Here is a 14,515-nt window from a genome sequence, read left to right on the forward strand (position 1 = left end):
CAGAAACACACCATCAAGTTACACCACCTACAGAAACACACCATCAAGTTACACCACCTACAGAAACACACCATCAAGTTACACCACCTACAGAAACACACCATCAAGTTACACCATCTACAGAAACACACCATCATGTTACACCACCTACAGAAACACATCACCAGCTACAGAAACACACCATCAAGTTACACCACCTACAGAAACACACCATTAAGTTACACCACCTACAGAAACACACCATCAAGTTACACCACCTACAGAAACACACCATCAAGTTACACCACCTACAGAAACACACCATCAAGTTACACCACCTACAGAAACACACCATCATGTTACACCACCTACAGAAACACATCACCAGCTACAGAAACACACCATCAAGTTACACCACCTACAGAAACACACCATCAAGTTACACCATCTACAGAAACACACCATCATGTTACACCACCTACAGAAACACATCACCAGCTACAGAAACACACCATCAAGTTACACCACCTACAGAAACACACCATCAAGTTACACCAGCTACAGAAACACACCATCAAGTTACACCACCTACAGAAACACACCATCAAGTTACACCACCTACAGAAACACATCACCACCTACAGAAACACACCATCAAGTTACACCAGCTACAGAAACACACCATCAAGTTACACCACCTACAGAAACACACCATCAAGTTACACCACCTACAGAAACACATCACTACCTACAGAAACACACCATCAAGTTACACCACCTACAGAAACACATCACTACCTACAGAAACACACCATCAAGTTACACCAGCTACAGAAACACACCATCAAGTTACACCACCTACAGAAACACACCATCACGTTACACCAGCTACAGAAACACACCATCAAGTTACACCAGCTACAGAAACACACCATCACATTACACCAGCTACAGAAACACACCATCAAGTTACACCAGCTACAGAAACACACCATCAAGTTACACCACCTACAGAAACACACCATCACGTTACACCAGCTACAGAAACACACCATCAAGTTACACCAGCTACAAGGTTCAACAAGACATCATTGTTGTTTCAGAATATCCAGTTCCGTTTCATCCTCTGTATATCTCCAGGGCTCACTGGGTAAAACTACTCTAACCCCGGACACATCCCTTTTGTTCTCACAACCTTAAATTACCTGCCCTTCAGTTTCATTCACATTGCACCGACCAATCAAACGTTGAGATAAGGAAAACGAAAACGCGTAAGGGAGGTAACTCGTATTGCCAGTTTTCATGGACACGAAGACATCCTTTTCATCAAAAACGTCTTCTCAGGGCTTTACTTTTGTGAGTCAGTTAGTTTTTCAATGTTGAATTTCTTACAAACACTATCGTAATTAGTGGGACTGGCCACTATGTTCTTGATTTCACCAATCCAACCTTGAGGCTGGTTTGCAACTCTCATTATGATTGGTACATTAGACCTAGTAGTGTAGCCAATCAAATTGCCTAAAGGAAATCAAGGGCAGGTAATTTGAGATTGCAAGAACCATGGGGATGGGTCCAGGGTTAGCATAGGCTTACCTAAATGCAAGCCCTGGATATATAGAGGATGGTTCCATTTTCCACTTTCAGTTTGAAATGGTCTCTTGACTTAATTGTGGACAGGGATTTACCTATATCCATGGTAGGCAGTGTGTACCCTAATTAGGATTTATTTTGGGGCCAACTTGAATTTTTATCACCATTTGACCCAGTCTTGGGACCAAATACCAACCTTTCAAAATGCCGACAAATCCCTGTTGTCTTAACTCAGAGTGTCTCGGACTCGTACCACAACATGAATTATTGAACACAGTAGCTGTGTCACGTCAACCTTCTTTTGGTCTCCATTGCATCACTTTCTCTACTCTTAAAAATTTAATAAATCAATCCCAACTGTATTCCGTGGTCATAGAATATTTTGCAGAAAAGCCCTCTGCACAGAAATGCAGAAATGTGCCTATCTTGCAGAATCTGCTGCAGAATGTGTCAATTACACTGCAGAATATCAAGGCATGAGTCGAAATCTGATTTTAAACGCATAAAGGGATATATATTTCATTTTGAAGTGAAGTTGACTTTTGTATTATTACTTACCAAAGACTGTATGTCTGTACGTTAACACTATTCTAGCTGTGGATACAATTATCATGAAAGTGCCTGCCATATGTCAAACAGGTGCAAAACTACAAAATTCAAGATAGCAAAGCATAAAGGTTTGCAGAATTGTCAAAATTTGGTTGCAGAATTTACAAGAAATGAGTGAGTGAGTGAGTGAGTGAGTGAGTGGGGTTTAACACCGCTTTTAACAGTATTCCAGTTATATCACTGTGTGTCAGCTTAATTTGGGAGGAAAGGTCGAAGTGATGCAGGTCTTAGACGTTTACCACTTTGGTGAAACGCACGAGCATGGGTATGGTGCTGACAAACCAAGAAACATAATCTGGGCAAACCGGGATTCAAAACCACAAGCATTACAAAGGCTTCTGGTGTGCCCAAGGGACACAACTCTGCACAGCGAATCGCGGCGCCTTAGACGACTAGGCCACCGTGCCGCCCTGCAGGCAATATGAGGGTCCTGTAAAGTAATGAGATGGGTAGGGTACTGTACGTTTAGATTATTACATTAGATCCTGGAATGAATTGATGATCATGTGCACAGTGGTCTTGATTGATGGATGAAAAGACAGACACCCATAACTTCTTTTGTTGTGCTGTATGTTGGTTTTTGGTTGGTTTGTTGTTTAACGCCGCACTCAGCAATATTCCAGCTATATGATGGCGGTTTGTAAATAATCGAGTCAGGACCAGACAATCCAGTGATTAATATCATGAGCAGCGATCCACGCAATTGGGATAGATGACATGCATCAAAGAAGTCAGCGAGCCTGACCACCATTCCCGTTAGTCGCCTTTTTACGACAAGCATAGACACCTTTTACGGCAAGCATGGGTTGTCCTGTATGTACAATGAAAATTATTGTGAGGAACTGAGGACGCAGTGTATTCTGTTTCTTTGTCCATTCTCTACATCTGTGTGTATGTGATGCACATCTGTGTGTCACACTGAAGCCCTGGGTGCCGTTGTACAAAGCGATCTTAGCTCTAAGGTGATCGTAACTCCCATACCTTAACACAGTCGTAATGCTAAGGTTGTTTTGTACAACGGCACCCAGATCTTCTCTCCAACACCTACATACAGGAACATCTGTTCCTCAATTCAACATACTACAGAGAACGCTTTACTTGGTCCATAGGAGAGGCTTAGAAGGGACATAATTGGTAATAGCCACTGGTGGCGCAACGATCGAGCCCAGTAATTCCAGCCTAGTTCGGCAAGGGTGGAAACTGGACTTTTAAAGTGCCTCCTTTGCCTTGGGAAGATGTATTTAACCATGCAAGATATAACATTGAATTTTTTTTCATATTTTGGACTTAACTTGTGTTTTAGTTGGACTTGGCTCAAAAATGTTTAATATTTCTATTATTCAGCCCATTGGTAATACAACACAGGAGGATTAACTTGGACTTAACTTGTGTTTTAGTTTTGGGTTGCCAGAAATGTTCAAAAACATATACAGAACACGGATATAACGATTGTGGATAGAGCATACAAACGGATACAACGAACTGTTAAAAAGCCCTGATTTATCTCCTACATAATATCATATAAAATTTACATATATCTCTACAGCTCTCTACAGCGAACTAATGGATACAGTGAACTGATATCTGATCACCGACAAGCCCATCTACCACTAATTAGTGACATGTATAGCAAACTGAGAAATCTCACTCAGTGTCAAGTGTCACTGACAATTAGCTGCAAGCAATCAGCAGTGAATCAACACAATCAACGGTGACGGATCAACCTTGTTAAACTTAAATAAATGTTATGAAATGTTATCAACTGAATACTATGAATGCTATCACTGCTGATACAAGTCAATGCTGCAATTACGTGTATTGTGTTATGTTTTATCCAAGATGGCGGACGTTTCCGAGCCAAAACGTATATAACGAACAACGGATATAACTAACTGATTTCTCCGGTCCCGGTCTCCTTATACCCATGTCCTACCGTATTACAACATCCCTGCATGGCCAATTTTGGGCAACTCAAAACAGTGTGTCATGAATGTGTCACCTTAATGGGACGTTGTCACCCAAAAAGATCATATTGCTACAGTGACAGCCAGTAATGTACCTTGGACTTGAAGCATAAGCATACCTCATAAAAACGGTTGTAAACATTTTGTTTGAATTCCGGGGAATCAGTGCAATGAACTTTACTTACTTCATTTCACGTCTTCATGTTCCTCCAACTTCATAATCAATTTAAGCGAACTAAATACTCCACTGGAGCTGTAGAGTTATTCATTATCCATAACATAACACAGACAAAAAAGCTAAGGCTCTAAATATAGACACAGCACAGAATGACTTCACGTCTCTATATATGTCCATGAGAACACATGCAACCACCGGATCAATAATAATGTTAACAAAGAAGTCATCTCAAAAACATGTTGCTCATTCTACTCAGCTAAAAATAGTATTTCAATTATGTAAGATCAATATTTTCATCATTTAATATGCAAACATTAAGGATTTTCTGAAAATTTACAATTTTGTCGTAGCTGCATCTATGATGCTTGTCCTTTTTATGCCCCTTCCCTCATTTGTCCCTCAGGGTAATAAATCCTACATAACCTCACAAACAGCAAAATACATTTCTTGAAGGAAATGGTACAACTTTAATCTTTTCGAGGACTGATTAATGTTTTCTAATTCAATTTCAACTTTCAGTGGTCTCTCTGACCACCTGTGTCTAAGTAATATACAAGCTTGAAGTACATACGATATCACATCTTTAATAAAAAATCTTTTAGAGATAACTTTTATTTTGAATTAAAACCAAAAATGTTCAATAAAAAAATAACTGTCCATTTCTTACAGCATTCCCAAAAGATTAATTTAATTGTTGACCATCCCCAAAACACTGTTATGTTTTTGTAAGGATTTGATAAACTGCATACTTGTGTAAAAATACATCACCATTTTATCATGAATTTGGAAAATTCTAGATTGGTCAATCAGAGGTTGTCAAATCACAATAACCAGTTTTGAATGAAACAACCGATTTGACGGACACATCCCTTATAAACTGAAAGCTAATATTAAGAGAAATGTACCTTTCTGAATCAATGTCAATTAATGCAAACCTGCTGAAACTACAATATTCAAAATCTGTCTGACAATAAATTTTGGGCAGAAAACATGATAGAAATTGACAAAGAAAGGGTATTTCAAGCTTCAAGGACACAAGACAGCTGGAAATTTGGCGCTTTTCTGTAGCTGACTGTGACGTCATGTCCTTCATGTCACAATGAGCGGCATGTCATCATAATAATGCATGATGTCGACCTAAATCTTGCGAGGCATAATTTTCTTTAGGTCTGACCACCTCATGCGGGCTCGTGACGACAATTCCAATGCCTATTTAATATGCAACTAAAGTATGATGACCTGAATAAACAATGTTTGAGAACATACAAGGCCATAACTTGTTTAATGGATAATAAAAAAATTGCAAGCGATTCCGTGACATTTGATTGCCAAACCAAGCAATATTTTATGTTTCCATAAAATTTAATGAAAAAGAGTTAGACCACTCCCACTTACAAACTACTGGTTCTTGATTGGCTGATGATAGAATGGAGGGGGCTTGTCTTGCATTATGCGCTGAACAATGTCAGTGGTTTATTTACCGTTGTCTACAGTTTTGTGTGTGCCAATCAACAAATAAGACATATGTGAAGTTATTATTGTTGATGTATTTATTTATAAGAATTGACTTCAATATGTATTTGTGTTTATGGTTGTATAAATGTAAAAAGACTGGAGTGCACATTTTGCGTCAATCCTCTACGTAGATTTACACCATGTACATACACAGTTTTAAATCAGTTTTACGTTTAAACATCCATAAAAAAAAGAAATATTGAAGTCAACTTTTAATTATCTGCGTTCCCTAATCTCGCTAAAAAACATACTTAACACTGGACACATAAGTAACCCATGCCACTGCACTCAATATCTAGCTAACACAAGAGAGTTTGTGTTTAATGTAGAGCTGCCTGTAGATTTAACCCATCTTCCCGAGGCAAAGGAGTTAACTGACTTAAAAAGTCCAGTTTCCACCCTTGCTGAACTAGGCTGGTATTATGGAGTTACATTTTTTTGTCTGGACTAACGAGTCTATGCATAGTCCAATCAAAATCACGCACCGAAATCAAAATCCATGACCTGTCGTGCAGATTTCGATCGATTGCAGGGTTTGCAAAGCATGTGCATCGCCAATTCGTTGTCAGCAGATATTTTCCAAATCCTTTCATGTTTTTAATCAAGGTGCTCACGTGATTTGATGCATTTCGCGATGTAAGACCCGTTTTATGACAATATAGATCTTGATTATCAATCAGATAGTCCTGACTGGGCGCCACCATTTTGTGTGAAGCAAACGCCAGTGATACGAGAGGCCTGACCACCTGACCACCCAATCCAGTTAGTCGCCTTTTTACGACAAGCATAGTCACCTTTTACGGCAAGCATGGGTTGTCCTGTATGTACAATGAAAATAATTGTGAGGAACTGAGGACGCAGTGTATTCTTTTTCTTTGTCCATTCTCTACATCTGTGTGTATGTGATGCACACTTGTGTCACACTGAAGCCCTGGGTGCCGTTGTACAAAGCGATCTTAGCTCTAAGGTGATCGTAACTCCCATACCTTAACACACTCGTAATGCTAAGGTTGTTTTGTACAACGGCACCCAGATCTTCTCTCCAACACCTACATACAGGAACATCTGTTCCTCAATTCAACATACTACAGAGAACGCTTTACTTGGTCCATAAGAGAGGCTTAGAAGGGACATAATTGGTAATAGCCACTGGTGGCGCAACGATCGAGCCCAGTAATTCCAGCCTAGTTCGGCAAGGGTGGAAACTGGACTTTTAAAGTCAGTTAACTCCCTTGCCTTGGGAAGATGGATTTAACCATGCGAGATATAACATTGAAATTTTTTTCACATTTTTACCAGTATTTCTTCCAGATCTTTATTTAATTATTTAAATCTGGCCTCATCATGAGCTCTGAGATAACATAAGTTAAGACAACACTTTATCCCGAGGGAAATTTAGGTTATGTCAGCACAAGGTCTCAGGTTATTCATAAACACACGTAAAAATGAATAAGAACATCACAAACTTAATTCACAATATTAGCGCTAAATTGCAAAGAACAATATAGAACCAAGCGTGGTTTATTTCTCGATAAAACATTGTTCTATCATGACATCATTTATGGAGATACGAACATGTGCTCGCAACTTGATGACGCCGTAAAGTGGACAATGTTAGTTTTAAGGGGGAAGTGACCAGTAAGGTGTTTTCCACAGATGTAGATGGCCGAACCATCGCATTTAAAAGCGGAGAGACATGATCATCGTTATTGGGGGAAAAGCTACAGGTATTCGACGTGAGGATTGTGAGAATATGTGGGAAATACCCACCTGTGCATTAAATGGACCTGACCGACATAGCTGAGGTCGGATTCTGACTTGAGGGAGACATCATTATTACAAAACGGGTCAATTTTTAAGCTTGTACATTTTATCATCATCCTTAAAGAGGATGTATATAATGTTGATATCGCAAAGAAATAAACGAAAAGTGGGAGTTGTTTATCATACAATAAAACACTGCAGGGAGAATAAACCACTCTGGGCTGGACCCTCAGCTTGTTCTCCCTGTAGTGTTTCATTGTAATGTATGATAAACAACTCCTACTTTTCGTTTATTACTTAAATAAATGTGGCACTAGCAAATTATTGCTAAAAAAACCCTTATACATAGCAGGTATGAATGAACTCCCTGGCCCTGCATGACACGGATGTCACTGTTGTGAGCTTACACAACGTGTGACACAGTTGGAGCAGCAAATTAACTAAGAATTATCAAACAAATTGTTTACCAAGTCTCAGTTTAAAAATACCATGTAGACTGAACCGAAGGGAATAAAAACATATTGAATACCCACAGAAAAACCGAAGGGAATAAAAACATATTGAATACCCACAGAAAAACTATCAATAACCAATGTGATTAAATACTCAATGACTCAAAAAATTATCTGGAGTCCTGGTGTATTATTTTTTATTGAATTCCCTGCAGCAAAATGAAGCGAAAATGCTTTGTAAATCCTATACCTGTAGAAGGTCAAGGATGGAGGTCATAAAGTCCCTCTTTTCCCTCTCGGTGAAAACAACAGCATCCATTTCCTCCTGCGACTCCTTCAGCATCTGCTGGTACCCATACACCAACACCAGCAACGACAGTTTGTGTGGCGTCACCTGCTCCTTCAGAGGTTTCCGTCCATGAGGATCAAAAATAAACAAATCCTGTGGAGTCGTCATTATCAGCTGTCAGTCACACTGAAACAATACAAACCTCATTGTCACACTTGTGTAAAACCATATCAATTTGTAACCCTATAAATCTCTATTAAAGAGAGACTTTATATACACAACTATGCTCGGACTCTCTATTTCCGCAGACTCGCTGTTTCACTGGTTACTTATATTTCCGGAAACTATCATGTGTACGATATCTATTTATTTATTAATGACATGTGTGGCTCTAGCATCCCCTCCATATCACCGATCTTGGCTTACATGACATTTAACAATCAATATCAGAATTATGTCAATTGAAAATAATGATGAAATTTATCTTTACTTCTCATTACAATACTGCAAATGATTGTAAACTTGTGTGGTAATGCAAGGCATTTAATTGCAATTACAGTGTCCAAAATTCTGAATACCACGGAAATCAAGAGATGCCTCCCTAAAATCATGGACATAGCAAAAGGGTTGTATTTTCAAATAGGTTACGTAAAATTTTGCTGCAAGTACCATCTCATTTTAACATGAATAGTGTTTGATTAATGTATGATTTGGTTTGCTTTGGTTTGTTGTTTAACGCCGCACTCAGCAATATTCCAGCTATATGACGGCGGTCTGTAAATAATCGAGTCAGGACCAAACAATCCAGTGATTAATATCATGAGCACCGATCCACGCAATTGGGATCGATGACATGCATCAACCAAGTCAGCGAGTCTGACCAACCGATCCCGAGAGTCGCCTTTTAAAAGAAGCATCGTCACCTTTTACGGCAAGCATGGGTTGCTAAAGATCTATTCTATCCCTGAATCTTCACGTATGAAATGCAATGACATGTACAGATTGACTTCCACAACAGCTGCTGCTGCAGCAATACATTCAGGAGTCCTGATGCTGCTCAAAGGTTCGGCAATAGACTTGAAGCCGTCCCTGTTTCCTATATGAACTTAAATAATGATTATAACAAATATGAGGTATACTCGGACCCCATGGTACCGCGGCATTCATCGTATCGCAGCATTTGTGATTTCCGATAGTTCATGCGGGACACGCCTCTTAGTGTCTGTCTATTAATGCAAATCGGTAACCAGGTAGTGCTCACTTGGTAAACAATTTCAATTTCCTCGGAATGTTCCGTCTGCTGTAAGTAAGGAGTTATTAATTCGTTGATACATATTTCTGGCATCTGTTGTAATATTGCCTTACCCCCATCTATCAATGGCCAATGATATAACCCGCAGTTCCCCAAGTAAACTTTCTCTATCGACCTGAACTAGATCATCTGCATATTCATGGAGACTAATGAGGTAACGGAAGTTACGTAGTCCGCACATTTTTTCCCGCTCTGTGCCCAGAATTTATTGGGAGATCATAAGGGCCATAATGCCAGACTTAGAAATACGTTCTTCACTAGAAGTCAAAAGATAAATACATACTTTGGGCATACTTGGAGTGCTTTTTATATATTTATTGTTGACTTTTAACATTTTTCCATTTTGTGACAAATTATTGTCATCCAATTTTTTTTAAACAATCTTAAAATATAATTTCTGATATTTTGTTGTTGACCTATAAAAATATTTTTCTCTTACTTTTCGGTAAAAATGCATTGAATACCTATTGCTGATAACACATTTAGAATTTTACTTGTACTGTCTTTGCACTTGTCTGGACAAATCACTGATGTCTGGCATGATCATACCAAGTGGTTGGTAGAATTATGTCCTCTTTTTGTCCAATTCGGACCTCCATACTTTTCTCTGTACCGCGATACGATGGAGTTCTCCCCCTTGTCAAACAGAGCGCGAGGCCCGGCTTTTACTCGGAGCTACTAATGTAAATAATTAACTTTTATGAGTAAAATATGCATTGTTAGATCAAATAAATGAAATCTGATATAGAGAACACGAATAATCTTAACGGTTAGTGAGTGCATTTTGTTCCGATCAGTGTACATGACAAGTACCGCGATACCCCGAGGTTGCAGGCTATGTTATATTCCTCTCCCCTTGTGCGTTCCGAATGCACGAAAACATATGGAAACCAAAACAAAACGGAGACTGCTTCAGTCCTGTTGTGCTGTCACTTGCTTCCTTGCGCAGTAAGTTTGAATTTGGGAAGTGATCGTTGTTCAATCGATATGCGTAATATTATGTTGCCATAGATTCAACCTGTTACCTAAATTCGTGGGTATCAGGACACACCGAAAGAAAGACCTATTAGTGTCATTGTAGGGGCGTGTCGTTAGTTATATAACATTAAAATATTCCACTTACATCATGCAAACCCCAAATGATAACTAGTGCATTAAGTTAGACACATAGTCTACTCACAAGCTTGGAAAATTCAATGGTCATGTGTTGTTGTTTTGAAATTACCCGCCATTTTGATTTTCCAGTGTCGCAGCAAATGTCGTATAATAAATTACGGCTTACTCTGAAATAATACTATGTTAAAACTCTGTCACCTTAAGTACTTGACGAGAGCTGGTACCGTCTATAGACATATTTACTAGTACAAGTATATCATGATATATAAAAAAACAAACTGATAGCGGCATACAGAGTGGCCTCCCTTGAGGACACCGCGTGAACAAGTGTACTTTTTCACTTTTGATAAAGAGAGGGAAAGACTCGCGCCCATATCCCCCTCCTTGAAAATATAAATAATTTAAAGGATTGAGCGATTGTTGATGTTGTTAAGTAGATCGCCTTCTGCCTTAGCAATTTCAATTGTCCCTAAAGTGTGTGAGTTGGGTACATATATGTAGCCTATTGCTTTGCTGAGGTGCCGTTTTAGCTATAATCCGTGAGTTTTAGTATTGATAAAATTTCTGGGTTTTTTATTGATAAGATTTATATTTCCGCATTGATGTGATTTCATTTTTTTTATTTTTAGAAATTGGAAGAATTTCTTTGGCTGCTCTGTCATATGCGTGTCGCCATCTCTCAGAAACAGAGTTAGTTTGGCCTTCGCTATTAATGCAGAAAACATGCTACATTCTACCTCAAAATTGGTGTACTCGAGTACAATGTGAAAACGTCAACATTATCAAGAAATGGTGCTTTCTTTTATTTTCCAGCATTAGACGGGACACGGGTGGCCCAGTCGTCTAATGCGCCGCGATTCGCTGTTCGGAGTTGCGTCCCTTTTAACCTATGATCGGGGGTTCGAAATCCGGTTCGCCCCATCTTCCCGAGGCAAGGGATTTAACTGACTACAAAAGTCCAATTTCCCCCCTTCCGAACTTGGCTGGAATTACTGGGCCCGATCGTAGCGCCACCAGTGGATATTACGTATATTATTATTATATGTCCCTTTTATGCTTCTGATATTGACCAATCAGTTTCTACCTCTCGTATCACTTGCATTTGTTTAAAACAAAATGGCGGCGCCCAGTCAGGACGATCTGATCTATAATCAAGATCTATATTGTCATAAAACGGGTCTTACGTCGCGAAGTGCATCAAATCACGTGAACACCTTGATTAAAAACATGAAAAGATTAGGTAAATGTCTGTTGACAACGAGTTGGCGGTGCACATGTTTTGCAAATCCTGCAATCGACCGAAATCTGCATGGCAGTTCACGAACCGGATTTCGATTTCGTTGCGCGATTTTGATTGGACTATGCATAGACTCGTTAGTCCACACAAGGGTGGAAACTGGACTTTTAAAGTCAGTTTACACTCTTGCCTCGGGACAATGGGTCCGCCCGATTATGTTTCTAGGTTTGTCAGCACCATACCCGTGCTCGTGGGTTTCACCAAAGTGGTAAACGTCTGAGACCTGCATCACTTCGGGCTTTCCTGTAATACTGTTATATAAGGACATGGCTCCATTATGACAGGCTCCGCTATCATGCATGATAGCGGAACTTCAAATTAAGACAAGAGATATTATTGGATGAAATGGTCGCGGATGTGGAGGTACTGGTGGACTGCAGAAATGAGCTTAACCCCTGTTAAGCAACCCCATCTGCAGCAACCGCGGCCCTGCAACAACCGTTGCCAAGCAACCCATGTTGCTTACCAATGCAGCGCCTGCTGCCCTGCAACTACCGTTGCCAAGCAACCCATGTTGCTTACCAATGCAGCGCCTGCTGCCCTGCAACTACCGTTGCCAAGCAACCCATGCCAAACCATGAGCGAGGGCAACTATTGTTGCCAAGCTGACCATCCGCTTTAAAGCGGACACTAAGCCATCTGCTGTAAAGCAGAATGGATAAATTGGTTCCTGCTGTAAAGCGGGCAACCCTATCCTAAATAATTTATAATTTGGGATGTATCCCAAGACGCCAAATGTAACTTGTAATGCAGTCCACCAGCACCCCGCCACAAGCACCAAGGTGCTTTCCCACACGCAGGTACAGTTGCTGCTCCTGCCGGTTGAACACTGTTTGGGGAACCCGTATCCCCCCAAGCTCACGGGCCCTGTTCCGAACTCGTCTGTTCAGCTTCTGCCTGGCCGCGTCCAGGTCCCGGGCACGGCTGGCTACATGCCAGTACCTCCGTGGCAGCATGTCTGACCACAGAATGACAGCACCAGGTAGGTGTATCCTCAGGAGTGCCAGCTTGATCTCATGATATAGCTGACACATGATTACCTTACCCAGGTCGTTGGAACCAAGGTGAATCACCACCGCCTTTGGTGGTGTCTGCATTGCTTTGACCTGGGCATCTGTCAGCTCGGTCAGCTCCGCCCACCTCATGCCGCCCCTTGCCAACCAGAGACATCCCCCTGGAATACCGAAGTCACTGTCCTGTAGGTGCTCTCTCGCCCGGGTCAGGAAGCTGGACCCAACCAACCATACTGAAAACATGAATCAATAGGAAGAAAACTGTTCTTGCATGGTTGGCGATTTAAATGTTTGCAGGTATGCGTCGTGGGTTTCAACAAGGTGGTAAACGTCTGAGACCTGCATCACTTCGGGCTTTCCTGTAATACTGTTAAAAGCGGCGTTAAACCCGAGTCACTCACTCACTCCAGCAGTAGAATATTCGTCGGAAGTCAGAGATAACGGCACCACCTTTGAATTATTATAGTATTTTGTCTTCAGCAACCCATGCTTGTCCTGAGGGGAACTAAATTAGCATACATTTGATTTCTAAGGGGCGGGTGGGAAGATTTTTCAAATGGAACGTTTGTTCAGAAAAATGTCCCAAAGGAACAGTTTGTTAGCAGTGGTGAACAAACTTAATAGTTTCTTTTGTTGAAAATACCCAAATGTAAATTATTGGCGTTAATAGTGAAATTTAATAGATTGCTTGATGTTGCTAAAAGAATGAAAAGGTTTGTTGGATACAGTTGGGAAAAAATAGATCGTTCTAAAACAAAATCCCCCATCCCCCAAATCAAATGGATGCTCTTTAACAGGATCGGGTTGTCAGGCTTGCTGACTTATTTGATGCATGTCATCGTATCCCAATTGTGAAGATCGATGTTCATGACGTGAATCACTGGATTGCCTGGTACAGACTCGATGATTTACCGACCGCCGTCATATATCTGAAACATTGCGGCGTTAAACAACAAACAAACAAAACTTGAAACTCGGAAGTCTATATTACGAAACTGGCTTGGCAGCACCTAACGACCTCATTAACCTTTGCTGATGGTTGGATCTACAAACAGTAGGAGTTCTTAATATTGCTTTGAAACGTTTGCTCAAACAAGAAACAGACTCCACTAAATCAGACAATTGGCTTGCCTTTGCATGTGTTTGTTACGGGTGCCACGAATGGGGCAGGAGACGTTCACCTTTTCGCGAACACCTGGTGTAATCACTTTTTTTTATAGTGATTCATAAAAATGCTCATGATATAGTAAGAATAGTACAAACGACCCTTTTAACACATTTCTTATGAATATGGAAATGGTTTTGTCGCTAGTATTTGCAAAAGCAGTTAGCCATGATTTAGGAAGAAAACTAATTGACATCATATAACACATTTCAACTGTTAAAGTGTTACTTTCAACAAGACTTGAGCGAAACGAATAGATCATGATAGATGAA

The 14,515-nt window shown here is 40.2% G+C and overlaps 1 protein-coding gene across 2 annotated transcripts in view; it reads right to left on the reverse strand.

Annotated features, from left to right (window-relative positions):
- Nucleotides 1-10,919, reverse strand: part of LOC124119939 (anaphase-promoting complex subunit 5-like) — a 136,100-nt gene extending 125,181 nt beyond the window's left edge. Inside the window, exons 1-2 of one of the 2 annotated variants that reach the window (XM_048389929.1) lie at nucleotides 10,833-10,919; nucleotides 8,302-8,526 (exon numbers count right to left, since the gene is read on the reverse strand). In XM_048389929.1, the coding sequence (XP_048245886.1) occupies nucleotides 8,302-8,508 (207 nt within the window). In that variant the 5' untranslated portion in view covers nucleotides 8,509-8,526; nucleotides 10,833-10,919. Of the gene's footprint in view, nucleotides 1-4,327; nucleotides 4,470-8,301; nucleotides 8,527-10,832 lie in introns of those variants that run through there. The other variant, XM_048389930.1, reaches the window with a different exon arrangement.
- Nucleotides 10,920-14,515: the final 3,596 nt, after the last annotated feature.

Source organism: Haliotis rufescens, unplaced genomic scaffold (assembly GCF_023055435.1).
Source record: "Haliotis rufescens isolate VD_foot unplaced genomic scaffold, xgHalRufe1.0.p SCAF_8, whole genome shotgun sequence".
Lineage (NCBI taxonomy): Eukaryota > Metazoa > Mollusca > Gastropoda > Lepetellida > Haliotidae > Haliotis > Haliotis rufescens.